Consider the following 20,340-nt stretch of genomic DNA (forward strand, 5'->3'; position numbering starts at 1 on the left):
CTGTTTTCATTCATGTTGGGCCTTTTCATTAACAGTTTCCTGGCTTTCATTAGTGCTTACCTGGCCGTACTGTTTACCATGACAAGCAGGCTTAAAGATCCAAAATAATGGATGGCAATATTTTGAAGTTTCATTTCTAATTAATTCCAAGCGTTCGGTTAACAAATGAGCTGATTCTTGTGACACCCAATACTTATTAATTAATTTAACAAAGCAACGTGTTGGTTTGAAACGGAACATAACAAAGTATAGCGTAATATGCCAAGTTTGCTTTTCCTTTGTTGCCTTTTATTCTTTGCTCCTCGAACAGATTTTAGTATTGATTTGAGTACGAAGCCGCTGTTCGATCAGATTCAGATCAGAGCCATCTGGATTCCGTTATACCAAAATAAGTACCACAATTATATTACTTTCCTCTTTACAGAAATGTCCACCCTGTCCCGGGTACTGGGTCTGTTCAAAAATGACTGCTATCTATAAAGGATCCCCTCAAGATCAAAAAGAAATCTGAAAGGAAATAGAGTCCTAGGATGAAATTCTCAATAGGGCTCTTTGTGATCTTTTCATCCGGGCCAAAGACGATAAAACGATAAATCTTTTGATGATTACAAGAGCCGTAATCGAAATATGAAGCATTCGCCTTGATTGGTAGTCAATCTGAAGCAGGCGAATGATATTGTTAACTGCGAGGCTTTGACGAATGAGTACCGCGTCTATGTACCAGCAAACGAAATTGAGATCGATGGTGTCACCATCAATTCGAATTGAATCTGGTAGATCTACTGAAGCACAGTATTGATTGTTTTAATGACCACAAGTTTTAACCAATGAAAATACTGGACTGCAAAAAATTGAAAAACACATCAAAAATGAGTGCTGATCCACAGCCGGAGCCGATACAAAACCGGGGACACTCTCTAATTATTGAGATATTTCTTAAAAACTAATGCGTAAAGAGCTTTATCTTTCCCTTAAAGAGAAAAAAATCCAAAGTTGAGATACAGTGACCCGATTTTATCAGCCCCCAATTTCGTCTGCCCCGATTTTATCAGCTGTTTGACCCGATTTTGTCAGCCTCATATGAAAATTGATAGTTTGATGGACTCTAGCAGACGAACCGTTCTACCCCCAATGACTCTCATAAGCGAATCGTCACGAATCGTTCGATTTCTGAGATGTTTTCACATTAGAAAAACTACAAAATATGTATGTTTTGCATCACGGAGCAGAAAAATCATTAAAAATAGGGGATTTTGGGGTCAAAATGACCCAGTACCCCACTTTCCCGTATTTTTCAAGAAACAAATATATCTTCATTCAAATACTTAGATTATTTCCTTTCAAAAGAGGTATAAATTGTAATTTTCTGATTGCTACTTCAAAAGTTAGAGCATTTAATGTATTTTTCCTCCATATTTTCCCATAGTACCAATTTCAAAAAATTTCAAGCGAAGTGGGCGGGGGTCTAAAATTGTCCAAATGATGTGAAATTTGGCATCTGAGCTTACTTTGACATTTGTCACAATATGAGAGGGGGGGCCTTTGAGAATTCAAAAAAAAGTTTTTTTTGCAATGCCCTAACCTCTAAACGCTGTTTTGAGCCATTGTGCATCACCTTGGTCCGGTAGATCCCCTTGGTTCGGTAGATCCCATCATCTTGGTCCGGTAGATCCCCATATTTTGGTGTATCTATGGGTTATTAGGGCCATTTCATGGCGTTTTGATGGTTGTGGCATTTGAAACGGACCATATTTATGGCCTTTTTATGGAGCGTGTTTAAACCCATGAGAATTTGCTCGGGCTGACATCCGGAATCCATCTAATAACTAATCAATTAATGGTAGTTGCAATCCCTTTTTAATTAGTTTTCACCAATTAGCTGGTAATTGTATGCCTACTTCCTCGGCACAACGCCTGTACCTGTTTGCAGCCGCATCCAGTTTACCATACAATAAACGGTACCCGAATCAGTATAGTCCACTTAGGCAGGAGAATACGCTGCCATATCGATACAATCAACCATCCATCAGGGTCATTTATGTTGTTAGCGCTTTGCAGAAAAACATCACTAAGCTAATTAGCTAGTTCCTCCATTCCCATCAATCACTTTACGCGCTCTGGTTGTGATGTTGTGTATAGTTTGTTGGTATGTTGATCAACAAATGCTGCTAATAGAATGTAAAGGTCATGCGGGTTGCGCGGGTGGGACAGCCGAGTTGCATCACAAAACTATTGCTGTATACGTACTTGGCTTGGTCTATCGATTATAGGATGTGCGAACTTGGACAATGCCGAAATTAGCTAGATTATTACAGTTGACGTGTGATTACAGAGGTTGATTGGACAGCAATGCTATTTATCAACGGATTCGAGATTTATCGGTCGCAGGTACTGTTTATTTATAATTTTGAAGAAGATTAATTACACATTCTGATGCGGAGCGGCGAGGGGAGACGAAATGTAGCGGTGGCGCTACGATAATGTCGATGCTCGGTTTGATATACTAGTGATATCAGTCTGGTGGCCGATTTCATGCATGTTTTCAATAGATTAGTGTCAAGTGCAAATACCGCTGGATAAACTGATATGAGTAGATAATTCCGTCGATTGATTTGGGTAGGGTGTAAATTTTGCAATTCGAAAATTAATGTATATAATTTAACTCTGGTGTGATTGGATTATATGAACATTACTGTTGTTACTATAGAGGAAAAAATATAACTGGGAAATGAGTTTCACAATGTATCGACGATGCGATGGCTTGAAGCCCGATTCGGTGACTATGATCAACAACATTGTTTCAAATATTCTAGAACCGTCTCAATACTAAATATATGATCTTATTGATTAATACGCAAACTTCAAGTTAGTTGAGGAACAACTGAAAAAAAACAGTATGAAATCGTAGTTCGATATCAAATTTCTACCCATTGGGTCGAAATACAGTTGGTACAAAAGCATTTTTCGAATATTGAAAAGGCCAACATTTTAGTGATGACACAGATTTTTTCCACTTCGCCAAACTCAGAAAATATTTTTATGCTGGGAGCCGCATTAATCGCTTTTTACTGAGTGACAATGCAATGTGTTGTTTATACAAAGAGAGAGAGAGAAAAAAAGGCAATGCGCGGTTTATACCCAAACCACACGCAAACTCCCCGGACGAATATCGTGATAATCGGTTCGTGGAAAAACAAACTCCGGTTCAACCTTTTGAAGATAAAATCTCACGGCAAACGTACACAGAACCAGTTCAAAAACAAAGCTGCAGGGCAGCTCCCGTCGCCTTTCGGCAATTATCAATTTGTCAATCGGACATGGAACCTAATGGGAACTGTCGATGCCGTTCGTTGCGGGCGGCCAACAGCTAATAGCTGCCGGCGGCGGCCGTTGGTTCTCGATAGAAATGTTACGAGATTCCTTCGTTCTTCAGCTCTGTACCTACTGCAAATTTGGTCCATAGCCTTATACATTGCATTATTTCATCGATACATCGCGTGTTTGGGTGCACTTAAAATCCACCGCAATGACCATCAATGTTCGGGTTCTTTTTAAATTCGAATGCATTGATTGAATTAATTGCACCGGCAGGGAATAATGAAATTCCGGTGGAGTTTAAATACAAACAAATTATGCATTTATCCATGGAATCCCAGTATTTACAGAAAACTTGCCGCGATGAGAGGCATTAATTGCTGAAAAACAGGAATTATTTTTAACATATCTACCATAGCAAAGGCTTTTGTTGATAAGGAACGGTTTATACCTTTATGTCAACACATAAATTCAACTTACTTTTTTAACTTACTAGCTTTTAATTATCAATGGATTTTGAAAAGATGAATTTCTGTCTTTCGGATTCATCTCGTCAGTAACTCACACCAACTTGGGGTTAGTTAGACAATAAGCTCCAACTTAGCGATAGTTAGATACTAAATCCTAATAGTTTAGACAACGTACATGAATACCCAAACCAACAAGCTGATCCCGAGTGCCTGGAATTCGAAACACCGAAATCTAACTTTTCTAAGTCCTAAGAACAAAATTCTACATCATGAAGTTTGGCGTCAGCGGTCCAAATATTTCCTACCATCGGTGGAGAATAACTATAATTGAAAACGAACTCAAACAAGCCGCCCAATTATCGTCCTGTTCTGCACAACTCACACAATAGTCACACCACGTCAAAGCCATGGCACGTTTGTGAATTGATTTTTTTCTATAAATTTTAATTGAATCGTGCCGACTTTGTGCTGCACCTGCACCTCTGACGCAGGAAGACCAAACCAAGCACAATCGCATGGCTGAACGGGCTGTGAATGGGTTAAACGGTCATTGGCTCCTTCTGGCCGCCATCGCCACCGCGTGTAGTGTGCTGTTGATGCCCACCGAGCAGATATTGTGCTGTCGATGGACATGGGAATGATTTCCGTCAGCTCGGGCTAACTGAACCTGAGAAACCCTGATAATTTTATCCAACAATTTTCCACCCGAGGATGGCCATTATAGCGTGCGTTCGTAGGATACGTTCCAGTTGGCACGAATTAGCATGTGAATTGATATAGCATGCACTCAATTGTCGTTTTCCGCGTCTGTTGGCTGTCAGTTTCATGCAAAGGAGTATATTTGGTAAGGTACGACATCCGGCAGGTACTGGTGACCACAAGCGACCCAGTCGTAGCGGATTCGATTTTAGAACATTCGAGAAATTTTCCAGTCCGGATACGTGGTTTCTCGAGTGTATTAGATTATTCACAAATGTCACAAAGATAAGTCTTCGAATTATCTCTGATATGAGTAGTCGGGAAATCGACATTGGGTTAAATTACGGACGAGACCGACTTGGAATGCAATAACGTGCACCAACAAAGGACTACCTAGCGGGTTTAGAATGGGTTGGTAGGCGTTGACAGAAAATGTATATATACGACAGGCGAAGCAGTCCCAACTAGAGTGGCGACGATGATGATATAACCATTCTTTAAACTAATTTTCGTTTTGTGATTTGAAATGGACTGGTAGAGTTGCATATTTTCATTCTTTTTTCTAATAATTTATAATAAATTTTCGGTGATAAAATTTTTCCATAGTCGAAGAGAATAAGAGAAAACTTCACCTGTGATGAGGAGCTCAGGCCCATATTATTGACTCAAATCGGCTGGATGTTGTTGGCTTGAATCAAAACTCGTCGAAAGTAAACAAAGTTCATTCCGTAGCGTCAAACTGGCGCCCATGTGGTGAAATCGTTAGAGTTCAACGGGGGTACTGAAGCGTTACCCAGATTAAATTTTGGGAAACTTCCGGTAACCCTTCAGGCCTAGAAACCGAAGTGGTGCAAATCTACTGAGGATTCGCCGGGCGAGGTATCCGCCGACCCACCAGGAAGCAAGCCAGCGAACCTGTGATCCACTCGTTTGGCCGGCTTAATCAAACATAGGGGTTATTCTTAGTTTAAGGCCGACTGAGCGGTAGCGAAGTGGGACAGTATGCGCAAAGAAGATGTGTCGTAGCCACATTGGGTGTTGGACTCAAAGAGAAATTGGCAGTGCTAGCAAAATGTAAACATAAATGAACCCTCCGGATGAGCCTATCGTCAATTGACATTTCGACAAGTTTTAATACGAACCAATAATTTGAACCCCTCGAATCAAAAGTCGTCGAAATGTCACTTGACAATAGGTTCATCCGGGGTGTTCATTTGTGTTTGCATTTTGCTAGCGTTGCCAATTTTATTTAGATTCCACCAGCCAATGAGGCTACGCCACATCGCTTTTTACACATGCTGCCCGATTTCGCTACCGCTCAGTCGTTCTTAAACTAGGGGTGTTTGAGTAAGCCGGGCAAACGAGTGGATCACAGGTTTGTTTGATTTCCACGGCGAGTCAGCGACCACCTCGCCCGGCGGATCCTCAGCGGCTTTGCGTCGCTTCGGCCTAGACCTCTGTTTTGCGGCAAGGCCTCATCGTACTGGTACACCTTAAACAGAGGCTCCTGGAGCGTATCGGATGGTTACCGGAAGTTTTCCAAAACATAATCTGAGAAATACAGATTTTCTAGCAACACTCCAACATTTAACTACATCGATTTTGCCACCTGGGGTCCAGTTTGACGCTACAGAATGAATGTTGTTTACATTCGACGGATTCTGATTCGAGCCAACAAAATCCAGCTGCGAACAAACTAAAGGGTGTACGGAATCAAATTGCATCACTTTCAAATTTCCGGAACGTTTTATTCCATTAGTTATGTTTATTTAAACTTTGAATGAAATTAAAAATTCGGGTCCCTCTCACCGTGCCACTAGCAAGAAGCAGGGAATGCGCAAGTAAAATCTTAAAGCCGGTAAGCCCTATATACTGATTTAATGACTTAAATTAATTACTTCTAAATAACTGCATAAAACGATTACTTAATAATATCCGGAACAAATGGAAGTCGAACAAGTGCGACACACGATTGAAGAGGTGTTGTAGTCTCGTTATAGCGGCTTTAGCGGTGTGATTAGTTCGTCGAAAAGGCACTCTCAGAAGAACGTTTCCACGTAGCGTTCTAGACCTTGCTTGAATGTTGACGCACTCTAGTAAAGCTGGGGAATCGATGCGTCCTGATAGAAGTTCAGGGAAAATGGATGGTTTGTCAACATATTTAAAATACTTGCCAAAGAGAGCAATTTGGAAATCCCCCTCTCCAAGGATTGAGGGATTCCATATTGCTTTCTAAGGTGCCGTTGATCATCAGGCGAATTGTCGGTTCGAAGTCTAGAAAAACTACTGCCTGCGATGGATTCATCCCAGCCGAGGTGTTTTCCGAAACCCCTGCTTCCCGTCAGTAGAACGTTCTTGTTGAAAGTCGATGAACCCGCGGAAATACATTCCATCCGGCCAGGTTTCAGCATTGAGTGCTAGTTCACGAAGTTGAAGGTCTACTTCACTAACTTCTTCACTTCGACCGGATCGCTCGCCGAAAGGCACTCCTTAACGATAGCACCAATCTCTTCCTCGGAATCGGTGATAGCTATTCGTGATAAGTAGATCCAGCGTGACGGGTTCAACAGTAATTATGGGCACTTTTGCTGTATCAACCTTCTTCTTGCCACACGTTAGATTGGGGACATTGGGTTTAGTAGTATTTATCATTCTCAGCCTAGCGAGCACGTTTGGCCCCGGATCGTTTTGTGACGGACCAAGATATAGGAGTTGCAGGCAGCGTCGTAGTCGTATTGTTCGAGAAATTCTCCACGGGCTTCCTGGTTTTCTCAGTTTCCGCCTTTAATGCCTCAAGCGCTGCTTTATGTGTATCTGTCAGCAAAAGGGAAGCCTCGCTCAATGCTGTAAAAGCTGCATTCACCACAGAAGATTTCATCAAATCCACATAACTGTCGCAAAGCCAGAATATATTCGCTGAGTCGGTAATCATGTCTAATTTCAAACGGTTAAGAGTTGAACACGATAGATGCATGATTCTGTCACAGAATCCTTGGCATATCGGCTGATTTAAAGTGGTTACCGGTTCAGAGTACTGCAGACAGTTCGTATCCATTGCGAAAATCGCCAACAGGTAGGCAACAATAGCAGCTTCGCGAATGAGCTTTTTCAGTATGCTGCAGCGGTTTCGCCACAAGGAGATCTTATCACTACCGACAGCACTTTGTGTTTGTGACAGTTGTTCGGCACATGTCACCGCACGACCAAGAATTGACTAATTGACAGTCAATTTAAGAATAACTGTAACTTAATCACAAACAAACTGTGTTCTAATTGAAACAAACACTGAGTACACACCAAAAACGACCCAAAATACGAGCACGAAAATAAACAAAACTGATCCACAACAGTGTTACCAGTCAACTTCAAGAAATAATCTTAAACAGTCACGGCAAGTGCGCTGCTTTTGCTGCCTAGACTAATGTTCGAATGCAATGAAATATTCCAAATAAACGTCTCAAGAGACGATGCATAAAGAATAAACACGCAGCATCACTTTAGCATTATATTTACTCTTTAATATCACTAAACGAATGTGTAAAGCATACATGCTTTAAAGATTCTTGAAGCATGTACGCGTTATATAAATTTTGTATGCGCATATCAAAATGGCGATAATGCTACATTTCGGCTGTGCCTTTGTGCGCTTACGATGCTAAGAAAGAGTTTGATTGCATTGTAAATGCTGAAATAGAGTTTTTATGCAATACCACTGTAAATGCATAGCCAATACTGTGTACTGGCTTAATGCTTATGGTTACCTGGGATGTCAGTCTTGGACGAATTCCGTGCTGGAGCGGACATAGCGAAGTTGGTAAATCGATTGCCATGTACGTAACTCACCAAGGTTCGAATTCCAAACCCGCACATAGGGTTTGAGATTTATCTACTCAAATTTTTCTAATCTGAAAAAGAGGCAAATTACCGTTAGGTTAAACCTCTATAATTGCAAAAAATTCGCGCTCTTGACTACTCCGGGTTTGTTATTTATCGACAAAAATCACGTTCACAAAACAAGTTAAACTCATTATTTAACAATGACGACGATAATTGCAGCACTCAAAGGCCCATTTACTCGTGTGCTTACTGGAATTGTGTCGTCAGAATCGAATAATAATTAATTAATTGCCGCACAAATGCCAATGGAAATAATTGGAGTTTGCTGTGTGTTAAAATATCCTTCGTTTTTTTTTTAATTCATCAATGTGCCAAACTAGGGTTACCAAATGACTGGCTGCGTTAAATTTTGACCAAGTGAAATTGGAATGACATAGTGTAAAATAATCAGATGAGTGACACGCTCATCCAAATTTTATGCTTTTCAAAAAACTGCAAACACGTGTAGCGTAGATGGCAATAGGGAAACACTGATTTCCAATGTTTATCCATTGTAAGGGTTCCATAGGTTTTTGAATAAATTCTTTTCGAACCCAAATATTTGCTTTCTATGGTTAAAGATCTCATTTGAGAGGTAAATTTGAATTAAAGAGGTTTCAGTTGCAATAAGTCGCGGAGCGTACGCATGAAAATCACTTTATTGGCTCTAAACGAAGAGACCACAGACTTCTTGTCCTTCTTAGTTTTCTCTGCTAGGCTCTGCCGAAAACCCAAAAACACAAAGCGACCATCGTTCCCAAGTAATATTTGAAATTTAATATCACACTACAAATACAATCTAAGTTTTAAGAGAGGCTTCAAGAGCTCCGTAAAACTACGATTGTTACTAGGGTTGCCAGATGCCTTTGGCTTGCTTTTCAAAATTGCTGAAAACAATTGTGCCTCAGAGATCGCACCTAAACCAAGCAATCACAAAACTAGCTCAATTTAAAAAAAAATAATTATTTCGTATCTCTTAACAATATACGTAGCTATATCGAAGTATTGTATATGAAAAGTATCCAGAGTAGATTCAGCAGCACTGTTTTCATCACTTTTGTGAATATTATGAAAGCTCTTGATTGGCAAAATGACCAATCAGAAGCTGGTTCAATATTAAGGTTATGGTTGAATGAAATTAGCTCGCGATTGTCTTCTCTTAGGAAGGAAGTGACCAATTAAAATGACTTCCGGAATAATCTTGATCTGAAATATTTTTAAAGAGATAAAATAAAGAACGCTGCCCTAAAACCGTTGAAATTGAGAACATGCCTTTTAAAATAATGACGCTCGCTAACCCTAGCCAAACAGCCAATTATAGTGCACGAATATTTGCTCGCATTGAATCTCAATTATCGTTTTATTGAATTCGACACAACCATCCATCAGAATGCTTCCGCCCTCGACGATGTGGTGCACTTTTGCGTACAGGACAAACAAAGCATGAATTCGTATGTAGGGGAGTATGTTGCAAAATATTTTGTCGTAAAAAATTGTTAATTTTAAACATTTTTTGTTATTTAAAGTGATTTTTAATCTAAAACAGATGCATTTCCGCTCCCAAAGATTCGTTTTGGGTGTACTGACATTAGGATGCGAGATGTGAGAAACCAGCTTGCAGCATATGAAATGAAGCCTGCCAAAGTTTAGGCAAACATTCCGCTCGGCTTTCACTCAGATATTATTCCTTTGACTTTCCCCAAGCAGGTTTCTCGTACATCACATCATAACTGGCATTTCAGGTCCAGGTCAGTATCTCGCCGGACAGAAAAACTTTTGCATCAAATAAGTTTGTATAACAACCTCATTGTTTTGGTACAGAATTCGTTCAGGGTTGTTAATCGATAATTCATCGTCGTCGTCGATAACCCGTCAACGTCATCGGAAACTCCGTTAACGATAATGTATCGTCGAATTCATCGTCGTCGATAATTCATCGGCGGTTATCGCGATACATTTTGCGTTACTTTCCCGTTTATTGTAGTTGAAGTTGAAGCGGTTAACTTTCAATTGTTTAGAAATAAATACCTATTGAAGGACACGCAGTTGAAAATCAATACTTTGGACATTTGAAATGCCCAGGGGAGCCGACGATGCGTCAAAATGGATTTTTTCAACTTTTCTAGAAAAGGTTTTATAAAGCTGTTGGCAGTAGAAAATAAATAGTTTTGGGCATTTTCAATGCACAGGGAATCCCAACGATGTGTCAAAATTGAATTTTTTCAACTTTTCGGGAAAAAGTTATATTTTGAAGGGAAAGTTGTTGGGAGTTGGGAGATGCATCGTAGTAGCCATGCGCGATGGATGCAAGTTTTTTTCGCTCGCGTCAATTTTTTGAGAAAAATTTGAAACCCTTTCGAGAGTGAAGAACAAAAATAAATTGTGAGTGCATTAAGTATTCTAGAAGTCACAAACAAGTGTTGGTTCCCAAACTGTTCCAGGGTCAGACTGAATCGCAGCTGTGCTTTCCTTCCGTTTGACTGTCAGTGGCGAAGATGAAGAACAGGTAAATTGTGCACGCCAACGTCCAATGCATTTGAATGACAGTAAGCCAACATGAAAGTAGAAAATAAACTTTTCATATTCGAGATTTAAGGTGCGATATACAAAGAATTATCGTTTTTATTATGTTATCCTATTCATTTAATTCTTAGCAAAATATTTACAAATTGCGTAGTCTAACCATTTGGAAAATAATAAATATCAGGAATAATGGTGCTGATGTTCTAAACATTTTTGGTAGTAGCTAGCGGTAGCAAAAAAATTTATTTCTTTAATTTTCAACAGCAAAAAACTTAAGTTTCGGAGAAATTGATTAGTGATATGTTTAGATCTTAACCCATTTGTGCCTTCTCCTTTCTTCAATTTCAGAGAGCGAATAAATGCGCTATAACCTAGGCTCATTAGTAGGGTTCGCAGTACTGACCCTTTTTGGCGAGAACCGGTACTATGGTACTGAAGCCCTCAGTACCGGTAGTACCGGTAAAGTACCGGTACTAGAATTTTTTTTTTTTAAATTCGAAAAAAGTTTCAAACTGAAATTGAATGCTCAAACTGATGATCTTATTCTCAGAAGTTTGATTTGTGCTGGTCAAAAAACATGTTTATTGTTTTTAATTGCTTCTGAATGGCAAGACTTATTTCACAGAAGATATTTTTCATATAGAGCACCTTCTTTTATTTCGAAATCTAGGCCACTTTAAAATCAATAACTGCAAAGTGGTGCGACTTTCGTCGATTTGAACAGATGGTAAATGTATGAAACCCTATTTACAACAGTAAATCAAAGCGAGAATGGCAGTAAATCCAAGCAAGTTAATCGCATTTCCTCTCTTGCTTTTCTGAAAATTGGTTCCGACCTTTATGTCGTTTGCCTAATAATAATCACAAATTTCATTCTTACAAATCGCCCCATTTGAAGCAGTTCACCAACTCTAAAACTGTTAGCTACTAAATCGCTGTTCGTTCTTTTATAGATAAAGGTTTAAGAGCAAACCAAATACAGACATGACTGAGACCAGATTTGGCACCGCCAAGCTAACGCATTTGTGCCTATCAAATAAACGAAATGAATAAAAAAAAAATGACTGAGACCATAGTCTTATTACGCGCACCCCAGTGAGTAACGGAAACCAATCAGAATGTCGCTAATAAAACTTTAACTTCTAGAATTATTATTATCTCAACGATTTATCTAGAAGGCAAATTAATATAATTAAACGTTATCTTGCAGACCGATATTTTGAAATAGATCCCCCTGCTGAGTTAACATATTTGTCATAAAAATTGTATAGTACCGAAAATACCGGTACTGGCCTTTGGTCAGTACCGGTATTACGGTACCAAAAATGGGTCGGTATTCCCGGGATTTTCGGTACCGGTATTACCGGTACCACAACCCTACTCATTAGCCTGGATAGATCCTACCTTTGCCCCATCCTAGGAACCAAAAGGAACCATGTCTTCAGGTGGACCAACAGAAAAAAAACTCTAGTGAAATGGAAGAACTCACTCTCTTCTAGCATCTGAACCATACACTAAAAAATAAGTATATCCACGATCTGCACGTTATCATTCAAGAATACGCGAAATGGCCACACGATTATAAAAAATAATCGCAACGCAACGAAAACGTCAACATACAAATGCTCGAGTCCTTCGCGATAATCAACGTTCACCTAAGCCCACCTCGGTACTAAGTGAACAGTTCCGCACTTATAAATTCACAAACGCGATCTCATGAGTGTATCTCCAAATGCCCGTGTTCACACGATCATGAATCGGCTACGCCCGGAAGTCCCTATCCTCGACCCTACTAGCATAGGTCCTTCATGTGGATCAAACAAAAAAGATGACGTTCATATCCACTAAAAAATACGGCGGCATTTATTCACGCGAAGTAACATACACACGTCAAACCCGTTAACATACAAATGCTTGAACCCTTCGCGATCATCCACGCAACCTACACCCGCTTTCTCGCAGACATGATAACATCCTGGTGATAATATGAACGTCTCAGCATTTATAAATATTCAAACGCGGTCTCAACCGTGAACCTGCAAACTCCTGCGCTCATGAACTGATCACTTTCGGAAATCTCTATTCTCGGTATCAGCAGTCTAGGTCCATGCCTTCAATTGGACCAATTAAAAAAAGATAGCTCTCATATCCAATAGATAACACGTTCCGTGGCGACATCACCGAGAACTCTAATGATATGGAAGAACCCACTTTCTTCTAGAATCTGAACCGTGCACCAAAAATCAAGTATCAGATTCAAGGCCCGCGCGCGATCATTCCAGAATACACGCGAATATGCGAAAGACACACGGTAATAAAATAAAATTTATACCCGCGAAGTTACATACACGTTCAGGAATCCTGATGCATACACGTTAGCACACGTGACATACAAACGCACACGCGATCGAACACTTTAGCGTACAAATGCTCGAGCCCCTCGCGATGATACACGCGATCGCTAAGTCCCTACTCCCGCATATATCTGAGCCGTACAATGAATATCACATTCAGAATCACTCCCCGCTGCAATTGGTCTTAAGCAGTGTTTTAGTGGGCGATTTTGCTTGTCTCGTTTGCAATTGTATTAAGTGATTCTGACGGGGAGCCCTTCCGAAAACCGAGCTCTACAGCTCCAGTAGGACAACTCTCGAAAAAAAATAATGGTTCGGTTTAATTAAATAGTATGTTTAGAACTATTTTAGTACGTGATATGAGTAATCTTTGGACTACAAATATTTTAGTTCCATATTTCACCGCACAGAGTGCGCGAGCGCCAACTTTTAAAAAGAGATTTAATATGAACATTTTCACAAAAATTACTGGAAAAACCTTGTTCTATAACTTTGTAGAAGACACACAGTTTCTATTCCTTTACGATGAAAAGTTAATACTATGTGATGAAATGTACTACTAATTTTTTTTAGTTAAATGATAAGTCATGTCATGCATTAAAATTCTTCGAAACATACTATTCAGCTAAATCCAACCATTATTTCGTAAGAAATGAAATAAGAAATGATGTTCGTGGGAATCAACTACTAATTCACCAGCATGTGCTGTTAGCTCCATATAAAACTCGGACTGGGACATCACTTCCTTAAAACTTGAATAACTTCTCATAAGGAAATTAGATTGATTTGCAGCCTTCAACAAAGTTGTAGACAATAAAATTACCTTTCCAATTTCCACTTGCAATGATAATCGGATGCTTACATTGACACCTAGCGGTGAAAATGCAAGTTAGGAGTCTTTCTTCGTGAAAATTGTCGAAAAATCCTATACAAATTTCGGACACGTTGGTCTGGTAACTAGATTCGGCTCAAACGTGGAGCAGGCGCTTCTGATGGAGCTAGGAATCGACCCAGGGCCAGGGGTTGACCGCCGAGCGTAATTTGTTGATTGCCACTACTGTACATAATAAAATTAAAAGGAATCCATCGATACCAAGCGTGCTGGATTTTTGTGTTCAGAATTCGTCTCATCAGTAACTAGCACCAACTTGGAGCCAGATAGGCGATAAATCTAAACTAGCACCAGATTGGCACCATCTAAACACTATATTCAAACCGTTACACAGCTCGTGTAATCATCTAAAGGGATTGGTTGATCCACAAAGTGGGTGTTAGTTACTGATGAGATGAATTCAAAACACGAACAACCAACTTTATCTAAGTTAGGTTAGATTCAGGCGTTTGGTTCCCAAAAAGGAAGAGTTTGTTTGTCTTTCTCATCTGCAACCCAGCGTGTCTGTACTTGGTTTCCGAGACATCATTCGGGAGCTTTAGCCGTTCACACGAGTTATGTGGTGCCAAAACATCTTATGGACGGTTTATATGGACTATCCCGAATAATTGCAGTTATTTAGAAAATACAGTAAACAATTGCTCTACGATTGATAAGTGATCATATTACAGATCGGACTTATTTTTAAAATGGAACAAAAAAAGCAAAATTGTCCAAAATGCAATTGGCACTTATATTTGCGATCAGGGGTAGTATACACCAACGTCACAATGCAGAAATATGAGAAAGAGAGTGTGTATTTATTCTCTATGGTGTTTATACAGAATGTCAATCATGGTTTTCCTCGTATTTATTATGGCTTCCAGCAGAGATTTGAGTGCTCACATTTCACAATCATGGTGAATACACTCCAGTGCTTTTTACTGCAAACATTTATTATCACCACAAATGTGTACCCATAAACGAAACAAAATTCTAGCAACCATGAAAAATATGACAGCGGAAACTGGATTATGAGTTTTCACGATATTATTCTTCGTTTACAATAGCTTTCATTTGTTCGCTCAATCGAATCTTTCAAGTGTTACGCAATACTTTCCAAAAATATGAGCACATATACACTGTTGCCATACATTATACTACATTGTACTATTCGCTTTTATATCTTTCGTTACAGAACAAATCAAAAATGTGACTTTACGCTGAAGGCACCCGAATGTGCTAAATGAGCGAATGAATAAACGGCTCCAGAGGAGCTTCAGCGTTAAAGGGGCGAACATATAAAACCCTTCCCCCCGGCGGGGGAGTGAAAAACCACTACCATTGCAGAGGAGTAAGCCAACGCGAAAAGGAATTATTGCTGCTGACTGCTGTCCTGGCACATACACATACGAGTGTTAGCGCTCGCACTGTAAAACTCCACCATAAATGAGTTACTACTTGCAGTAAACTTTAGGTTCCTCCGAAGCCGACAACTGCCGGCTGTGCTGTGCAGTGCTAAAGCTAGTGTGAAAAGTACGCCGGCTGAGCAGCATCACATCATGACGGTGAAAATATTCCGCCGAGGTTCGGCCCGTTGCATCGGGCTGCTTTCGGCGTTCATCACAATCCTGCTCTGTCTGTATTACATCTCGATGGGGCAACCCTCGACGACACCCGGTCCAGCGGGGTTACACAAGGATGCCATGCATCAGAAGCGGTAAGTACAGTTCATCTGTTTTTATCTTGTTTTAATTTCCATTCTCTCGAAACATTGCATTCGTTCATGATTACATTTACAAACATTTATGTTCGTTTCACTTCTCAACCCCGAGGGAGAGATGAGATGTTTGCACATGTTCCGTTTTAAACCGGCTGCCCATAAAAGCTCTCACACTTTGGGATTTATTTCACAGTCGGTAACGTAAAATTTCATGGCGAACCTTTTGCGAAGTGTGAAGGAAGGTCATATGAATGAATATAATACGAGCTTTGGCATTTGTAGCTGCAGTCATGGAAAGCAAACTTTGACCTTGTCTTGCAAATAAAATCCTTCCGCAGCTAATGCTGTTGGAACGTGACCCGCTGGATCATTCGGCTCGGTACTCCACGGAGGCACATTGTAGATAAACGCGAGGTTTGTCCTCGACAAACAGAGATCCCACAGGTCTTTTCTGTTTATTAAAACAAATGCCTAACTTTAACCATTCGCCTCCTTTCTCGGCAGGTTTACGGAGACAAGCGGTAGCTGATACAATGAAAGCAAATGACCAAAGAAGATTATTACAACACCTCGAGCGGACCCTACACGAGCCAAGAATATTGTCAATAAAAATATTGACAAAACTACTTCAATACGTCAAGCCCATTTGAATTCTACAGAATCAATATTTCCAAAATGTCCTTACACGATCAATATATTGATCAATAATTGATTTATTGTCAATATTTCCGCTAGTGTAGGGTTCGCTTCGCATAAATAGAATTGCACTGTTGAGTAAACCTGTGCCTCTGGGGGGCACTATTTTCCGTGCTCGTTAAAAACACTTGCAGTGTACGATCGTAAAATTATGCTGGTTACATTCTCGCGCGTAGCTACAAAGCTACTGCAAAGAGAACACGATTCGAAGAACATTCGACAGAGTTTTACCCACTGCGAACGTTCCCATAGCGCAAAGCTTTTTTGTTCGCTCTAAGCACCAACAATCTTATTATCTCTTCATTATTTGCCGTTCGGAGCTTTTCACCAGCCTGGACGGTGTAGGATGGTTCAACGTTTGATGTTTTGTAGCAAAATGTCTCTAGGCTGAATTTGAACTGATTTTTTTCCTCTTTCCAATCGACTAGTTTTTTGTAAAATTGTTTGATCATCGTCCGAGACTATTATCTACATTGAACGTAAAAATCAGCTTAAATTTTATTTTTACACAGGGTCAACTGTGAGAAATAAAATTTATCAATTTAGTTGCCGAAGATTATGATTCTCGTAATCGAAATTGAACTCTGGCAATAGTGTATCGTCCTTAGAAATGTTGAGCCATCGTAACACAAATCGGCTTTCAGAATGCCAATGTGGCACATGGCTTGCAAATAATGAACCATTTTCGGTGGAATCCATGAACTCACGGGGTAGGCACACAGATCGATCGGTTGCGTGGTTTATTTTCAATCCAATATATTGAATGTTCGTCCCTAATATTTACAGGATTACAAGTTATTTACTATTAAAATATAATTTACCTTCGCACGTTCCTACGTGATTAGAAATCGTTCACATCCGGAAGGCTTCAGTACATAGATGTCTCGAGGCACCATGACTGGATACCCTAGTGATATGGGAAAATCACTCCCTGTTATCTAGAGAGAAAAAAAGGCTTGCTGACCCAATAACAAAAGCGAACAAAGTGCTTTAGCAAGGGTTTTCACTTGAGTGTCGGTCAGTCGTTTGCACTCGTTCAGTTGTTCGAACAATTCGTCGGTGTTAAGTCAGAACGGACTAAGTGACAAAATATTGATTTCGAGAAAAACGAGTTTAAAGTTTGAATCGCAGCATCCTTTACATTATGATTGGAAATTAGTTTTTGCCATAACTCTTGTTTATTGTTACATATTTCAAATCTGGTAGAAGTCGGATGTAGCTGACGAAATTCTTTATCCAGTGCTATCATTATCTCATTTTTTGATGTTTTGCGACTTAGTCCGGTCTGATTTAACACCGACCAATTGGTCCAGATCCTTGAGTGTTGCCTTGTACTCCATCCGGTTCTTTTCACTGTTCGCCACTGCTGCATTGATCGGTCAAATCAGGCCACCTTCTGCTTCTCGCCGGAATACCGAGTGTACACTTGCACTACAAAACGCCAGAACCGGCTCGTGCGATCACGGCAATATTCACGCACAGGAAAACGGAATGAAACACCGACCGCATTTTAACTCCCGATCACAATCTCAAGCACACTTTTACCGCCTTTTGCAGAACCTCGGTGGGCCGTCCGCACTCCACCGGCTCAGAAAATTTATGACCATGCGATTTGCTTTTTTGACAGCTCCAGTGCTGCCTTTATCCCGACAACCCATCGCGGGTGGGGTGCGTTCACGCGCGTGCTGCACACTCCCGTCTAACACCTCAATATTGCACTTATGATTACCCTTTACCCACTTTAAACGTAACATCCCTTCTAGATCTGATCCATACCTACACTAAAAATCACAGATCACGCGAACATTCAAAAATTCACACAAATATGTATGCGGATACATGGCTATACTAACAAATTTATACACGAGACGCACACACACTCACTCGATCAAAACCGTTAACATACAAACGCTCGAGTCCTGTGCGATAATACAGCATTAGTCATAAACATGCAATTGCGATCATCCACGGAAAACAGCGCCAGCGTAAACATCAAAACGGCTCTGTGATTAGGTGAACCTTTTAACAGCTACGAATTTCTAAATGCGATCTCAAGTACGGTGATATAAACGCGCGTTTCCACGCAATCATGAATGTGTCACGTCCGAAAACCTGCAGTCTAGCAGCCTAGGTCCATGCCTTCAGTAGGACCATCCTCAAAAATCGCTCATATACACTAGATAACAAGTTTCGGGCTGACTACCTCCCAAATTAAGCATCAGCTTCACGGTCAACGCGATCATTCAGGAAGCCACGCAAATATTCGAATGGCTACACTGTTGTAAATCGAATTCATATACGCGACGTGACGAACACACGTGGCATACAAACGCCCACGCGATCAAACGCGTTAACATAAAAACGCTCGAGCGCTTCGCGATCATTCATGCACAACAACGCCTGCGATGTCGATTAAGTGAATGTTTTAGTGCTTAGCTCAAATATTGTTTACAGAAGACAAACTAGTGAAAGGAAAAGCACCAAATTTTCTCGAAAAAATAAATGAATGTATGACCTAAAACAAGCATTAAATATACCAAAAACTGTACCTTGTATGACAATTTCGCGTCGTTTGTTATTATTATAACTAGACCAGTTTTTGCCGCTTATTACGACATAATAGACGGAACCTAGTACATCAATTCTTGGCTTCTGTCACCGGATACCACACAGCTTCTAGGCTGGGTTTATCCGGACTCCGAAGCGAGGTATTATCAACCTCCTAGTAGATACGGGCCCCTTGATAACGACAGCACTGAGTCAGATTTCAAATACTTCGTCAACTACTGCCACCATGTTTTCTGTAATGTACGGATATGGTGATGCGGGACACGTTAAGTAGCTTTTTCTAAGCGTTTATTTCAGTGGCGTAGCAGCGGAGGATATTTTGTCTTCATATACATATTCAATTCATAAATTGAACAAATTTAAGATGTTTGTCAAAAATGTGCCTAATGTTTTAAAACGAATTCTCCAAATTCCTTTTGAAAGTGTCTTGAAAACTTGTAGTGAAAATTGACGACATATCTCGGCATCTACCGGTATGCCCGTTGAGTAGGCTAGGCCCACAGCCGGGGCTAATTGGCCCACTAAACGAACATCGGTACCGAGAGACATCCCACCAAAGCTCAAGGAAACGAGTATCGGTATCAGGAGAAATTCCGCCGTCGGGGAACTCTCAGTCGGAGTGAGGCGAATTCATCTCTGGGGACTATCCGAGTAGATCGCGACAAAGCTAGGATTTACATAGCTCATGGGAATCGGAGCTAAATGACTTTTGGATTCAGGAGCTAAATGGCTTGCGGTAATTTATCGCTGGACAATATCCGAGTGAAGTGGCTAAATGGCTCAAGTGCTTAGAGGATTAAAACGACCTAATAGAAGGAGAGAATGACGGAAAGCAAGAGGAGAGTCGGGAGGTAAATAGATAGATCAAGCGAGGCTCCGAGATAATTGTGGATGACTCGTGAGCAGATGAAAATGGTGATGAATGATGAAAGCACACCGAGACGCAGGGGGCCCTCGAAGTTATACTTTGATGTGGGGGCAGAAAGAGTAATGAGTATTTTAGTGGTTAGGCACGTAAGTGAATCCCACACAGTATCAAAACACTACAGGCCAACCTTTTAAAGCTTTTCAAACCTTACAATAAATACACACACAAACATACATACATAAATAGCTTAATCTCAATCGTAGCACATAACACAGCAATTCTTGTGGAAGTCGAAGGTAGAAACGAAGTGCGACGTTGCAATTATTGTAGAACCTTATCCTCATCCTCCCGATAACGGTGATGGATTGTGCAGGTAT

At 40.4% G+C, this 20,340-nt stretch overlaps 1 protein-coding gene across 3 annotated transcripts in view; it reads left to right on the forward strand.

Moving 5' to 3' along the window:
• Positions 1-20,340, forward strand: part of LOC131677066 (alpha-mannosidase 2) — a 217,211-nt gene that overhangs the window by 148,956 nt on the left and 47,915 nt on the right. For all 3 annotated transcript variants that reach the window (XM_058956617.1, XM_058956619.1, XM_058956618.1), the window contains one exon: positions 15,307-15,828. In XM_058956617.1, the coding sequence (XP_058812600.1) occupies positions 15,671-15,828 (158 nt within the window). In that variant the 5' untranslated portion in view covers positions 15,307-15,670. The remainder of the gene's footprint in view (positions 1-15,306; positions 15,829-20,340) is intronic.

Source organism: Topomyia yanbarensis, chromosome 1, assembly GCF_030247195.1.
Source record: "Topomyia yanbarensis strain Yona2022 chromosome 1, ASM3024719v1, whole genome shotgun sequence".
In the NCBI taxonomy this organism is placed as follows: domain Eukaryota; kingdom Metazoa; phylum Arthropoda; class Insecta; order Diptera; family Culicidae; genus Topomyia; species Topomyia yanbarensis.